At 57.7% G+C, this 15,061-nt stretch overlaps 1 protein-coding gene across 1 annotated transcript in view; it reads right to left on the bottom strand.

Annotated features, from left to right (window-relative positions):
• Positions 1 to 2,268: 2,268 nt before the first annotated feature.
• The window catches only part of NFIC (nuclear factor I C), a 44,593-nt gene continuing 31,800 nt past the window's right edge, over positions 2,269 to 15,061 (bottom strand). The window contains exons 5-10 of the mRNA XM_023764676.1: positions 14,382 to 14,566; positions 13,662 to 13,786; positions 7,527 to 7,652; positions 5,447 to 5,631; positions 4,714 to 4,861; positions 2,269 to 2,732 (exon numbers count right to left, since the gene is read on the bottom strand). Of these exons, the coding sequence (XP_023620444.1) occupies positions 2,470 to 2,732; positions 4,714 to 4,861; positions 5,447 to 5,631; positions 7,527 to 7,652; positions 13,662 to 13,786; positions 14,382 to 14,566 (1,032 nt within the window). The 3' untranslated portion in view covers positions 2,269 to 2,469. The remainder of the gene's footprint in view (positions 2,733 to 4,713; positions 4,862 to 5,446; positions 5,632 to 7,526; positions 7,653 to 13,661; positions 13,787 to 14,381; positions 14,567 to 15,061) is intronic.

The raw sequence follows: 15,061 nt of genomic DNA on the forward strand, positions 1-15,061 counted from the left end.
ACCTGCCAGGAATCAGGAAGGCGGAGGCAGAAGTGCTGACTGGGCCAGAAACCAGAGGCCTCGAAGCGCAGGGGCTGAGAGGGGGGGCGGGTTCTCATCCACAGCTTCCTCCCCACTCCCCTCCCTCCTGAGGAGGAAGGGGGGCTGACTCCCCCAGGGATCGGGGTGCCCTTTGTCCAGTGACCCCGGGTCTGGCCTGTGTCGTGTCGGCGGGACCCCCCACCCCCAGACCTGCCTTCCCTGTTCACCCAGACTGGGGGCCTGGCCTCCCCCATAACCCAGGCTCCCTGGGGAGTCTCTCATCAATCTGTCACCTCACTTCCATGTCTCACTGCCCCCAACACCAGTCCCAGAAAATTCTTTCCAATTCCCAGACCTGGCTATGCCCCTCCCTCCCTCTAAACCAGGGGTGGGCAAACTTTTTGACTCGAGGGCCACAATGGGTTCTTAAACTGGACCGGAGGGCCGGAACAAAAGCATGGATGGAGTGTTTGTGTGAACTAATATAAATTCAAAGTAAACATCATTACATAAAAGGGTACGGTCTTTTTTTTTTTTTTAGTTTTATTCATTTCAAACGGGCCGGATCCGGCCCGCGGGCCGTAGTTTGCCCACGGCTGCTCTAAACCCTTCCACGGCTCCCCAAGACCCCCAGCCAGAGTCCGTGTTCGAGGGTTTTCCACATTCCAGCTATTTCTCTATCCCCTCTGGCCTTCGTCAGTGCCAAGGCCGGGCCTGGGCACCCGCATCCTTCCCTGCCTGGCCAGCCTTCGCTCCCTCCTCAGAGCGTCACCAGCCCTGTCCCACCCTCTCTGGGTCCCCATCATCCCCCTGACCCGAGGGGCCAGGAAAGGCGCCGCCTGTCTGCCTGCTTCAGTGCCCTCCCCTTTCGGGCTGTTCACGTGGGGTGGCCCCCGCCCCCCCATGCAGAGTTGATAAGGGAAGAGGTGAGGTGGAGGGTGGCTGGGAAGGGTTAGGCAGGCAGGGCCCCTTCCCTGTTTTTATTAACTTCGGTTTCTGAAGCCATCAGGACATTCCCAGCCTCCCGTGGGGAGGGCTGCGGGTGGGGGGGGGCGGGAGAGGAACCGCCTGGCTCCGAGCACCGGAGGGGGAGGCGCCCAGCTGCTGGGACTCGGAGAGGGTGGCGAGATCATGGGGGCCTAAAACACAAAGCAGGCGGTCCTGGGGTCCCCCCAGCTGGCTGGGTGCCCCTGACCCAGTGAGCCCTGTCTGGTTCCTGGCCGGGACTCTGCAAAGCAGCGTGATTAACACGTGGGCACGTGAGGGATGCGGGGTCTTGGCCTTTCGGTGCCCTTTCTGGATGAAACTGGTCCCCTAACGTTCTGGGGCCTTCAAAGTGCCCCCAGGAGGTACCCAAGGTTAGAAGACAGAGGTTCAAAGTAAGTGAAGCAGGGCCGGGAGGAGGGGGAGGCCAGGTCATCCCACACTCGGTGCCCCTGGAGCTGCACCCAGGCCAGCCTTGGAGGGTCCCCGGGCACCAGACTGTGGCGGGTGACTCCCTGGGTCTGGTCCGCGTGGCAGATTCTGATCTCAGCGGAGAATGAGAGATGTGGCCATCTCCCACCTCCTCCCCACCCCTGTCTGAGGACCCGTTGCCAGGAACCCTCCCACAGGGGCTGGAGGGCCTGAACACGGCCCCCGGGACCCTGCAAATCTCCACGCTCTGTGGTTCTGGTGGTTCGGAGCCGTTGAGGAGCCTGGGTGGGTTTCTCTGTGCATCTGGGCCTCAGAGGGCCTGCGGGAGCTGGTGCTGTCCTCGGGCTATTTTACATTCTGCAACCCCCTCCCCAACACGCACCGGAAACCAGGGGCTTTGGTCCAGCCACCACCCTCAGACATCGTCTGTCAACACACTCCCCGCCTGCACACAGCACAGACTCGAACCCTGACCGAGGGCTGGAGCCAGGACACACGGGTGGGGGGCTGAGGCCACCTCCCACTCCACCAGAAGCTGGGAACCAGTCCCAGTTGTGGATCTGCCGGGGCTCGGTCCTCCACTGCTGTGCAGCCTCAGGCAACCTGCTCCTCCTCTCTGAGCCTCCTGGCCTCGTGCTCAGCCCACCTTCCTCCCAACCCTGATACACACTCAGCTGCAGTCATACCAACTCCGCCTCTGCTGCCACCCTCCCCGCCTCGCAGGCTGTAACCTGAGGTGGGTGCATGCATGCTCTACTGGGAGGCCCCATCACCTGTCCCAGGCTGCCTCGGTTTCCCCACCTGCCCCTGGCATCCAGGAGTCCTCTGCCACCTCCTGCCCACCTCCCCCATGGTCCCTCTGACAGATGACACGGAAGGGATGAAGACCAGGGGGTGGAAAGCTTGGGGTGACGTGATCCTGGGCAAATCCCCTCACCTCTGTGGGCCTGTCTCCCCACCTATACAAATGGGCCCAGGGGGGCAAGAGCCCATGAGGGTCTCCTGGCAGGAAGCTGCAGGCAGGGGCTGGGGCTATAGCCCTGGAAGGGTATTGGAACCTGGTCCCCCTGCCACACTTAATGGCCACCGCGCCCTGGTACGGCGAGGGGGGTGGCATGGGACCCAGCAGGCTGGCCTCTCCTGCACACCCAGGCTGGCCCCTCTGCCCTGGCCCACCCTCCCGCCACCAGCCGGCCCCTTGGCCCCTACCTGTGCCTGATAAATGCCCGCTGGATCCCTTGGTCCTAATCCCACAAAGGAACGGTTTGCAGGGGACGTGCCGGGCGTAGAGTAGGCTGCAGGGAGGAGAGAGACCGAGAGCCCGTTAGCAAAGGGGCCGCACGGGAGCACCCAGAGAGGGTGGCCGCTGCCCAGGGTCACAGAGCACCCAGTGCCCTCCCTTGGCCAATCTGGGCACCCAGAAAAGCCCACAGCCACGGCCCCTGGAGTCACTCGGGAGGGGCGTCTGCTGGGAGTGAAGGTGCAGGATGAAAGATGGATAATTCAGAAACCGCCCGTGAATTATTCAGGGTGTTCCACCGCCTGGTCCATCCTGCGACGGCAGCCTGCATCCCGCACTGGGCGCCATCAATTATTGAGGCTATTTTATTTATTAATTTTCCTCCTGGAGAGGCAGGGGGAAGGCTGGGTATGTACATCCACATATATATATATTTGTATTTTAATTTCACCCATCATTTTGTGGGCGAGTGAATAATTCATGGCTGGGTGCTACTGTGGGTCGGGGCCTCAGACAGGCCGGGACTGGGTAGGGAGGGTTTCTGTGTGGTCTTGGCCGGGTGAAGTAAGTGGGAGGCCGTGAGGCTCCAGGGCTACGCGGGGAAGCAGACTAAAGCTGTAGTCAGGAACCGGGTGATGGGGAGAAGAGGGAATCCGTGTTTACTCTGCATCTATTAAGTGTCTACTGTATGCCAGGCACCAGGCATGATCCCATTTAACCCACAGTGGCCTCAATGAAGCCAACATGATTATTTTCCCCATTTCACAGATGACAGTAGTAGGGAGTCGGTGATCACCATCACCGCATACTGACTCCACTCTGTGCTCGACGTTGCACTAAATGCTCTCCCTGATCTATTTCACTGACTCGCTCCCCACCGCCCCACAAGTATGGTGACTGTCCCATTTTGCAGCTGAGAAAACTGAGGCTCAGAGAGGGGAGGACATTTGCCCAAGGTCACACAGGGAGTGAGTTGCAGAGGCAGGATTCAAACCCAGCGCCCTGCACTGCATCTGGTGTTCAGACAAGACCCGTCTGTACCTGAAGCTGCCTGCGCCTTGGCAGGCAGTGATGCTGGGGGCAGGAGTGCTCATGCAGGAAGGAGGCCAAAGGGGCCAGATGGGACCGCTGGCCCTATGGCTCAGGCGGGGTGAGGAATCTCATTTGGGGAGCGAGTGACATCAAAAAGGGGGCGAGGGGCAGAATGAGGCCTCAGGGAGAAGCCTGGGGGTCTGAGACTACCTGCCCAACTGGGGCTGCTCAGCCTGAGAGGACGCAGGGGTTGGAGGCCCCAGCGAGGCCCCTGACGAAGTGTGGACAGCCCCCCTCACCTGCTCTGGAGCCCAGGGAGGGTCTGGGCACACAGCCCCTGCTGGTGGGTAGACCCCAGGACAGGGAATCTGGGAGTGGCTTTCCAGCCTGGAGCAGCCCCAGATGGGGGGAGTGCATGGGGCCAGCGGGCCGTAATCTGGAGCCATATCCAGAGAGTGCGGAGTTCTAGAAGGTAAGGAGACCAACCCAGGGGCATCGCAGCTCACCTGGGCCTTCTGGGGTCAGGCGGGCAGGCAGAGACCATCCCATTGATAGGTATGGCTCAGCCCAAGTCACTAGCAAGAATAGGGCCTGTTGGGGTCATTTCCCCACAAACTTTGGAACTCTGGAATTTTTATGTGAAATGTCAGGATTTTAACACAACAAGAGATTCTCATTTTCCACAAAGGGCAGCTGTGGGCCATGTCTGGCCTTCAGGCCGCCAGCTGGAGATCTTCATCTACTGTCAGCGGCTGCTTGCATGGAGGAGGGCTCAGGGCCCAGAGTGGGCAAATGGGGGCCCCAGGCCACTTGGCCCTGATGTCCCCTAAGGCTGCCCTGGCCCCTGGGGGCCTGACCCTGCAGCCCCTCAGTGGGGACTCAGGGAACTCGCCGGTACCCACCAAGCTGGGCCTGAACCCCAGCCCCAGCAGTCGGGGAGGGGAGTGGGGGGGGCCCCTTGGGGACGCCCGCCCTGCCTCAGGCACCGCTTCCCGAGTGCTTACAGGGCGAGGTCGGTGACGTGCTTCCTCCCTCGGAGGTGGGTTTGGTGGCAGGGGGAAGCGCCAGCCTCGGCAGCCCGGGGGGCAGGGGTGCCAGCATCTGAGCAGAAAGGCAGTGACTGGACATTTTGAGCTGACCACTTCCATTTAACTGGGGGGAACAGAGAGACAGGTGGTTAAGGTGGCGGCACCCCCGCCGCCTCGGGCTGCTGTTCGCGGTCCCGCTGGGGGACGAGGGTGGCATGGCGGGACGGGTTTGGTGGGTACCACGGGCCCGGCAGGCCTCCAGCATCCTGGGCCTGCACTGCCCCCGTCTCCTCCTTAAGCCACTTCATCCCCTCGCTTCCCTTCCGCCAGGTGCCGCCTTACCCTAAACAACATGGTGGCCTCACGGTGCTCTGCTTTCCTCACCCACTACCAGGACCTGGCCATCCATCACCTCGCCAGCGGTCCTAACATCCACAAAGCTCTGAACACCGAGAGCTTTTGTGGAAGTCAGGCCTGAGCTGCAGCCATAGGACCATGTCTGATTTCAAAGCGCTTCGCAAGATACACGCTGTCAATTCTAACATCTGAAAAGCCGAATCCTGAACCGGCCCAGCTCTAAGTGCTTCGGCAGAGAACCGTGGCCTCCGCCATTCGGGAAACCACTTACAACAGAAGCTGCACGTTAGCAGGCCCCCCGAGACCTCGCCGGGAGCTCGCGCGGCAGGGGAGGTCTGTGCCCCCAACTCACCGGTCCAGGTTGCTGGCTGGCAGGGTCACAGGCCAGTGAGACGAGATCTTTGAGCGGGTCCTGGGGGTTGAGGTGAGGTGGGTAGCGTATGGCTGTGTGAGGGAAGTAGGTGGAGGCCGCCTGGGGCAGGATGGAGGTGGTGGGGAAGTGCAGGGCCGAGGACGGGTGCGGGCTCCGGGCGATCCCTGCGGGGACGGAAAGGGGTGGTTACTGCGGGCTCTGCCCGGTCTGTCCTGCTCCCTGGGGCCGCACTGTGGGTGGCACCTGTATCTCGGCGCCTTTGGTAACAATGACAGCAGCCGGGCCCAGCAGGGCCTGCGATGGCCTGGCCTTGTCGTCATTCATACACCCAAACGTGCTGACTTTCACGGAAAGCCCTGAAGGTTCTGGCGCCATCCCTGCTCTCAGGGGTTATGTCCCCTGCCCCAGGCCACACAGCAAGCGGATGGCTGACCAGGGTTGGGGCCCAGGCCATCTGGCCCCACAGCCCACACCCTCACCCTGGGCTCAGCTAGCTCTTTCTGTAAAGGGCCGGTTGGTCAATATTTCCCGAAATTGAGATATAATTTGCATACTATACAAGGGTGGGCAAAAGGACGTTTGCATTCAACCACTTCAGGAGGCAGTGGGGCTAACCCACGCGGGTCAGTGTGGGTCCCTGAAATTCAGGTTTACTGATTTTCAGAGACTTTAAGCATGTGAACATAATGAAGCCAGCGATTTGAGCACTTTCAAGGTTGTACCTAAGTGCACTGTGCCATTCTTTTGCGTTAACAAAGCTGTTGTAATAACCATAACCTGCATGTCTTCCCATGTGAACAATTGGAAACCGACTTTTGCCCACCCCTGTACAATTCGCCTTTTAAAGTGTACATAATTCAACGGTTTTTACACACTCACAGAGCTATGCAACCAACACAACAATCTCTTTTAGAAAATGTTCATCATCCCCAAAAGAAGCCCCCCAGCCCCAGGCAAGCACTTCCTGCGTCTGGACCTGCCTGCCCTGGCCGTTCACATAAACGGAATCGCACACTGCGTGGCCTTGTGTGGCCGGGGCTCTCACTGAGCATCGTTTCCAAGGTCCATCCACGTCGTAGTTTCAGCGCTTCACTCCTTTTCGTGGCTGAATCTGTGCTGTTTGCTTTTTTTGTTTCTAAACAATTTAGTCTGTTTTACTACATTCACTCTCTAATTCCAGAGCATCGCCCCGAAAAGAAGCCCTGTGTCCATTCACTGTCACTCCCCCTCCCCTTTCCTCTCCTGCTCCTGGACAGACAGTCAGTATTTTTGGCTTTTGGGGCTATCCGGTCTCTGTCGCAGCTACTCAACTCTGCTGTCCTAGCCAAGAGCGGCCACAGAATGGGTCTGGTGGGGGGCCAATAAAACGTCGTTTATCAGAACAGGCTCTGAGGGCCATGGTTTGCCAGCTGCTGGCCTAAATCACTGTTGTGCTGATTTTCGCCTGCCTTCCTGTATGTATTTCTGCCCTTGTATGGAACCAATTCATTATCATCGTAACGGGGCAACAGGGGGCATTAGGGAGCTTATCACAATTTAACTCATTCAGTCCTATGACAGCCCCGGTCGGGGGAGCCCTAATTGACAGGTGACATTGGGGAGGGCCTGGTGCAGCGTGCCCGGCTCAGCTGACACCCTGTGGTTGCCGGAGCCTGTCTCCCTCTGTTATTTGTGTGAAATTCCTGTCTGTGTGGCCAGGAGGGCCCCCGGATCACCTGCGTGGCCTGTGTGTGCCTGGCCACACGCCAGGTATATCTACCTCCTTCTGCGACTGCCCCACACCATCGTCTGTGTATGGGTTATTCAAATGTGACATAAGGGAAACAGGTTAAGGGGCAAACCACAGGCTGTGTCTCTTTCCCATGCAAAAGGGGAAACTGAGGCCCAAAGAGACAGTCCGGCCTGGGCGCTCTCTACCACGGCACCTCCGGGTTTCCTTGCCCAGCAGGGAGCTATAGCGACAGGACTCGTGCTCAGACAGCCGGTGGGACCTCCCTGGCCTGGCGGGGACTGACAAGAGTGCCCGGGGCACCTCCCCACCAGGGCCCACAGTGCTCACCACTGTGCACGGCTATGACAGGCCGGTGGTGCTGGGTGAAGCTGGAGAGGCGCGGTGAGTCCTGGGGAGACGGGCTGTTGAAGGGTGACTTGTCCATCTCTGTCTTCTTCACCGGGGATGAGATGCCTGTGTGGGGAGGGGCCAGAGGGTCACAGGGCTGCCGGCAGAGTGGCTCCGCTCCCAGGACCCCAGCCTCCCTACTGGAGCCCCTGCCCCTCTTTCTCCCAGCAGCCTGTGGGCAAGGGGCCGGGGGTTGACTTTATAGATGGAGCGAACTGAGGCTCACGGTAGAGAAGGGAGCCACCCGGGTTTATGGCCTTGATGCCACCACAGGCCCCCCGACACCCCTACTGGCCCCGCCCCTTTTCTTGCTCCAGAGACAGGCCCTCCCGGGCTGCCCAAGCCCCGGAGAAGACGGCAGGGTGAGCAGACAGGGGGCCGGGCCCTGGCGAGCCGAGAGGACCCGGACAAGCCCCTAAGCTGCGGATCTTGTGCCCCCTCATCCTTACAGGGGAAGGAAGAAAACCCTTGCAAGGTCACCTCGAGGATGAAATGAGATATAAGGTGTGAAGGGCCTGGCGCACACCCACCTGCTGGCATTACCTGCTAACTGTCGTCCCTCTGAAGATGGGGGCCTCACTACCTCCCCTGCCCTGGCCCTCGGGAACCCTGACAGCTCAGCCCCTTCAACCTTCTGTGAGTAAATGAATGAACGAATGAATGGTGTAAAACGGGCACATGTCGAATCCATGGGGACCTGGCACAGAGCAAACACTGGCTCAGGAAGAAGCCGCCGTCACCATGATACAGAGGATGGACCGCACCAGGGCCAGGCACACGTTAGCCCTGAAGAAGTGTGAGTGCCCCTTGCCTTCCTCCCTGCACCCCACCTCCGCCAGCCTCCAAATGTGAGAGCTCAGGATGGTGGCGTGCCCCCCAAAAATGCAGATCCGGCCCCATCCCTGGACTTGGGATCTCAAAGAAGTGGGGCCTGGAGATGGACATGTTTAGAAATTATTTTTAAAATTTATTTTAGGGTGAAATGTTCCCATTGAGACCCTGATGAGGTTTGACTTTCTTGCCACCCAGCACAAGGTGCCCTACTCCAGAAACATCTCCCCAGCACTGCGGACACCAGGGCTGCGCTGGCCACTGTGCCGTGCTGCCAGCATCCCTGGCCCCCACCACGCGAGGCCAGGAGCCCTCTCCCACCCCCGTGTGACAACCACGTATGTCCCTAGCCATGGCCCAGTGTCCCCTGTGGGCAGAGTCACCCCAGTGGGAACCCCTGCCCTCCTCCGAGGCATGCTGTCACTGCTGCTGGGGTCTCCTGCCCACGGCTGTGGGTGGGCATCTGCACACGTCCCCAGCCCTGTCCCGCCCGCACACTGCTGCACGATTTCCCTTGTGGCATTTCCACATGGGCAGCTTCCTGTCCCCTCCTACAGCATAGCTTGGGGTGAACGGATCGGCGAGCCAAACCTGCTGCCCTCGATGGCCCTGAGGACGCACCTCGCTGTTTGAGGGAGCGAGTCCTGGCGTGTGGGTCGGCAAAGCCTTGGGAGCCAGGGCCCGGGCTTTCTCAGGGAACAGGAGGAGCGGTGGGATGGAGGCTGTGGGCAGGAGAGGAGGCTGGCCCTGCAGGCTGTGCGTGTGCGTGTGCGTGTGCGTGTGTGTGTGTGCGCGCGCGCAGGAGGAGGGTGGCAGGCTTTCTGCTGGTGCAGGGCTGTGGCAGAACCAGGTTAGGACTGTCAGATGCTCACTTAGGAGGATTTCCTAGAACAGCCTGTCCTGGATGGAAATAGCCTGGTGTGGACCCGCCCCCCTGAGCTTCCTGAGATGGGGCCTTTGGGAGCCAGGGCAGGGCATGGGGGAGGGGGAGCCCGGCAGGTGCTCCTGGGCAGGCTCCAGAGGTCCCCCCACCCGTTTGTTCAGCACACAGGCCTGTAATGCCCCACCTGAGCCACTGTTATCGGCTAACACATGCTCTGTGTCCTCCATCTGAGCCCCGCCTCTCCATTTAACCTGTAATATACCACCGCCATCTGAGCAGCCATCTTCCTCTCAACACATACACCTACAGGTCCCATCCGAGCATCCTGCGTACCCCCATTAAGGATATACACACGCCTGTCTGTCCCGCCGAAGCACAGACTCTTCAGGGAATAAGCAGGCCTGTATACCTCCCATCTGAGCATCCCTAGAACAACAAGGCCACCCCCCGCTGGAAGGCCAGCTCCACTGTGGGTCATTCGAGGTGACATGAGGGAAGCAGGTTGAGTGGCAAGCCACAGGCTGTGGGGGGGCCGGGGGGGAGAGGTCCACTCTAGCTGGCTGCTGGGTCTCCACCGCCCCAGCACACAGGGTGGTCAACAAGAGTGTGTGGCGAATGGAGTGCTTAGTTCTGCGAGCCCAGCCATCATTCAGTGAGCACTGACAACACAGTGAGGCCTCTCTCCCTTGGACGGCCCAGTGTCCTCTGGGGGCAGTCGCCCTGGGTAAGGACCCTTTGTGAACTCTGGGGCAGAACCCTCTGAGCCTGCTCTCACATCATCCTCACAACTACCCCATGCAGGGCTTAAGGAGTCACCCCCATTTCACAGATGTGATGACTGAGGCCTGATGGGAGAACTCACTTGCCCAAGACCACAGAGTTAACAAGTGGTGGAGCTGGGATTCAAATCCAACTCTGTAATTTCACAGGCCACACTCCACCACCCAGGGAGCAGAGGAGAGAGGCGGGGCGGGGACGGGCTGCTTGCTTCACCTCTATAACAACCATGTATGTGAAGGGCCTATGTCCCCAGAAGGGCCAAAGCAGCAGCAAAAACAAAGCACCCTGGGAGCTGAGCAGAAGGTGCCCTCTTTCTGCCCCACTTGGATGGGTAATCAGGGAAGGCCTCAGGAGGAGGTGGCCAGGAGAAAGGGCACTCCAGGCCCAGGCATGGAAAGGGCAATGGCCTGGAGGCTGGCTCATGGGGCCTGAAAGATGTGGCTGCAGGGGTCTTGTCTGGGTGGGGCTGGCGTGATCCCCCCAGACCTCTAACCCTCCCAAGCAACAGAGTATGGCTGCTGGGGGTGAGGGGTTAGCTGAGCACTGCCCTTGCAGCCACAACAGAAGGAGAAAGTACTCCAAGCAGCTTAATCCCCTTAATGAGCAGCTAATTGGGGGCTGTCTAGACAGGAAGCTGGAGGAAGTCAGGAGGAGGAGAAAACGGAACATAATGATGGGGGGGGGGGGAGACATATGAATCCATCTCCCATACTAGCTGTGAGCACCTGCAGGGCAGGCACAGGCGTACAGTAGGGGTTTCTACTGGGGCTCCCACAGGAGGGAGTGAGTTTGCCATCACTGGAGGCAACCAATGAACGCCAGAGGGAGACACACACCCTGTGACATTCCCTTCCAGCTCCCTCATTCCCCATCACACACCAGAAGCTGGTCTAGGTTTTCACCTCGGTCCCCTATTGGTGACACTTCCTTCTCAGGGCAGGAAGGTCGGATTAAGCCACAGTGACTAGCTCTAACATATCCTTCCTTTTAAAACTTGTTCTGTTTTCAGCTTCCTGAGCTGAAAGCTAGGTTCTTTCCAACCTTGCTCTTTTCCTCATCAATAGACTTAAGGCTATAATGGTACCACCTCTCAGGGCTGCTGCGGCTCGATCACAGAGGCTGTCTTTCAGCTCTAAATAGTATATACTTTATATGCAAACAGCCTCTTCAATTACAGAGTTAATGACAAGTGCTTCTGCGTTCCCAATCTGTAAATAACAGGGCAGACATCTCCCAGTATCTGCTCGACCCTTCTTCCTTAGTAACAGGACCCTTAAATTTGAGATAAGCACATAATTGCCCAAAATAAGACTACAGTTCCCAATGCCCCTTGTAGCAGAGTATGGCCACATGACTAACTCAGGAGCATAGAGATACACAGAAGATAAGTGCATCTTCTGAGAATTATTCTTAAAGGGACAGGACATGCCCAGTCTTGACCCTTCTTCTTTCCTGCTGCCTGGAATGCAGAGATGAGGGCTGAAGGTCCAGCAGTTGTCTCGGACCGTGAGGTGGAAATGAACATCTTATTCAGTGGATTATAAGGCAGGAGCCGAAGTCCCTCACATCACACTTGCTAGGGCTGCTGATGGCTGGACATTTACTGGCAAGAGAAAGGCGCTATCCCTTTGAGTTTTCTGTTTTTCATAATCAAACCTAAAGCTTATTGAATGCAGGGTCTTTTATAGAGACGGGGAACCCACAGAGACAGAACCATAGAGACACTCTGACCTCTAAGTTAAACCTGACAATACAGAGACAGGTCCTCCCAGAGTTAGGGACCTGCTCGGGGAGCCCACACCGTGGAGGGGGAGGAGACCTGGGACCTCAAAAGTCAACCAGATGTGTTAAGAGACTGATTCGAAGAGGTGGGAATTTTAAGACATGAGCAACAATAAACTCCCCTGCTTCCTGGACACTTATGTGCTACAGCTTCTCCACATACATCCTTCCACTTCCTCCTTCCAACTTTCTGAAAGAAGAGTTAGTCATCACTCCTGTTTTGAGGATGAGAAAACTGAGGATCAGGTAAGTTACATTACCTGCCTCAGGTAACACAGCCCACAAAGCAAGTCAGGGCAGAGCTGGGATTTGAACCTAGGTCTCTCTGGTGCCTGAACTGCCCTCTTTATTGTAATGCTGCTTTTTGAGAATCCTACAGGTATGGACAGATCTTTATGAGAAAGCAAGCTCTATAGCAGTGGTTCTCAACCTTCCTAATGCAGTTCCTCATGTTGTGGTGACCCCCAATTTCACTGTTACAAATTGAACATAATTAAAGCATAGTGATTAATCACAAAAACAATATGTAATTATATATGAGTTTTCCGATGGTCTTAGGCGACCCCCAAAGGGGTCTCGACCCACAGGTTGAGAACCGCTGCTCTATAGGGATAGGGAGGAGGGAAAGAGGAGAAGGTCGGGGGTGGGGGGGGGGGGGAGAAAACACATCCTATGGTTTATTGGGTGCTTATTAAGTGCCAGGTCTGTCCTAGGGATATCAGCTGTATCAATTCACTTAGTCCCCACAACAACCTGTAAGGTGGGTACTGCAGGTATTAACACCCCAATTTTACAGATGAGGAAACTGAGGCTCAGAGAGGCGGGGTCACCAGGAAGCTCTAAGAACTGGTAGATTCAAGAGTCCATTTCATAACCCTTAGGCTATCCCACGGGGTGAATTCTTGATAAGGGATAAGAGACTGGGTAGAGCGATGCTTCTAAAATTGGCGGTGGGGGGGGGGGGGCACAGACCCTGCTGAGAACCTGAGAAATAACAGGGATGCCTGCCCCAGAGCAAAGGCAGCCTTTGGGCCACTTTGCACACCGTTTCCTGAGTCACAGATGCTGGCCCACTGGAGAGAACCTTAAGGGATTCTTTAGAGGAGAATCTTGGTGGAGACAGGGCCCCCCCAAAAGGGAACTCTTCGGAGAAAGCACTTGGGGAGACGTTATGTAAACAAAGAATCCCCAGGAGCCAGCGCTCAATAGAAAAGAGACTATGGAACTGCTGACCCTATAAAATAGGAACCGCGTGGGAGAGAGCCTGCAGAGGTCCCTGTGAAGACAGAAGAGCAACAGAACGAAGCCCCCCTGAAAAAGAGCGCTGAGAAGAGGGACCTGGAATCACCCGGGGAAGATCCCCATGGAGGTGGGAGTCTCTTAAATATAGGACTTCACCGAGGACCCCAGTGAGAAGGGATCCTACATCTCAGGACCCCCTAGGTGAGGTCTATGGCAGACGCCTAGAGGAAACACCCTGTTGATCAGAATCGTTAGAGTCAATTCTATAGATCAGGAACCCCACAAAGACTGGTCCCTGAAGGGCAGAGAGCAGGACAGTCGGGCGTGGGAGACTCCCTCTACCCCTGCCGGCCTGAGCGGAACCAAAAAGCTCCGGGAACTTGAGCCCGGACTTGACTTCCAGCTGCGCGCAGCCGCGTGACTACAATTCCCGGGAGGCCTCACGGATCCAGGCCCGCTTCCCGCTCCCTGGCAAGCCAGTAGTGCCTGCCGGAATACGTAGTCCCCGCCGCGTAACCCCGACCGGAAGGCCGTCTCCACACCGCCGCCAGCCCCACCTCCTTCCATGTCCTCCGTCCAGTTTCGGCTGCTACTCGTGGGAGAGCTGGGCGAGGTGTAGTAATCGCCGCCGGGGCTGGTGTCTACGTCTTCCTCCATCGAGCCGGATTTGTGCCGCTTGCTCCTAAGGGGCAAGGGAAGAAGAGCGCAGGCCGGTTACCACGGAGACGCGGGCGGAGGCGACGGGCTTTGTAACTTCCGGTTCTTAGGGGGGCGGGGTGAGGAGGGTGCTCTCGCGAGATCTCAAAGAAACCCCAGACTTTCAGCCAGTTATGGTAACACCTGTGTCAACCTGCCTATTGCTTAGATGAGACACTTGGGGCCACACTGCAGGAAGCTAGCAGAGGGTGACCAAAGCCCTGAGGCCTGGCTGGTGACTTGGCCTGCTGTCGTCCTCTGAACAACCGGTAGGACTGTGATCCCATTTTACAGAGGAGGACACAGAGGCCAAATAGATGCGACCAGTCATGGTCACACAGCACATGGCGGCAGGAAGCGATGTCTTCATTGCCATGGAGCCTCAAGGTCTGGGCCTGTAGGACTCAAGCCCAGAGTGGGATGTCAGGGGAAGGAGGCACTTGGGTTTTGAAGGATGAGCAGGCATTTCCCAAGTAGACCATGAGCGCAGGCATTCCAAGGAGAGGAATGAATCAGCTGGGGCCAGCTCACGGTGGGCGAGGGGTCATGAAATGCCCAGAGATGGGGACCCAGGCACATACCCACTGGAGGAAGTGCTGGGTAGCGTTCTTCTCATGCCGGTGCTGGCTGGATTCAGGTCATATGCCAGGTGCCCCTGAAGCTCACCCAGCGAGAAGTTAGGTCCCGTTCCAGTCACCACAGGTGCTGCAGAGAGTGACAGGGAGGGGAATGAGGGAGGGAGCAATGTCCAGGACTGCAATTTGCCCTGGAGGGGTGGGGAGAGCCCCTTCCCAAACTGTCCTGGTTCTTAATTTGGCCAGGACTGGCTTTATTCAATAGATTAAAAACAAAACAAAACACCCAAGGCCATCAAGAGAAGCCAAGGCTGTGCTGTGAGGCAGAGGCATAGCCAGGGCTGGAGACCAAGCTTTCCAGCACTCCCAGAGGCTGATCTGGATGGGAAGATGGTGGTCAGGGTTAAGCAAAACTCCCTGAGGTGGAATTCAAATGGGGGTGTCTGAGAGAGTGGGGTGAGTCCCCAGTAAGTTCATAGGGAAGGCAAGGGGGCAGGAAGCAAAATGGGGGGGGGGACTCCAGGAAAGAGAGATGCCGGGAAGAAGGTTCTTCAGCCCCTCCCCCCAGCATATGGATTCTGTTTCCTGGGGAGGAGCATGTCACCCTGACCTTGGGCTCAGGGAAGGGCCTGGATACTGCCCTTCCTAGGAACCTTGGCTTGTGACTAGGTAGCTGGAGAGGACAA

Source organism: Myotis lucifugus, unplaced genomic scaffold (assembly GCF_000147115.1).
Source record: "Myotis lucifugus unplaced genomic scaffold, Myoluc2.0 scaffold_342, whole genome shotgun sequence".
Taxonomy (NCBI): Eukaryota; Metazoa; Chordata; class Mammalia; order Chiroptera; family Vespertilionidae; genus Myotis; species Myotis lucifugus.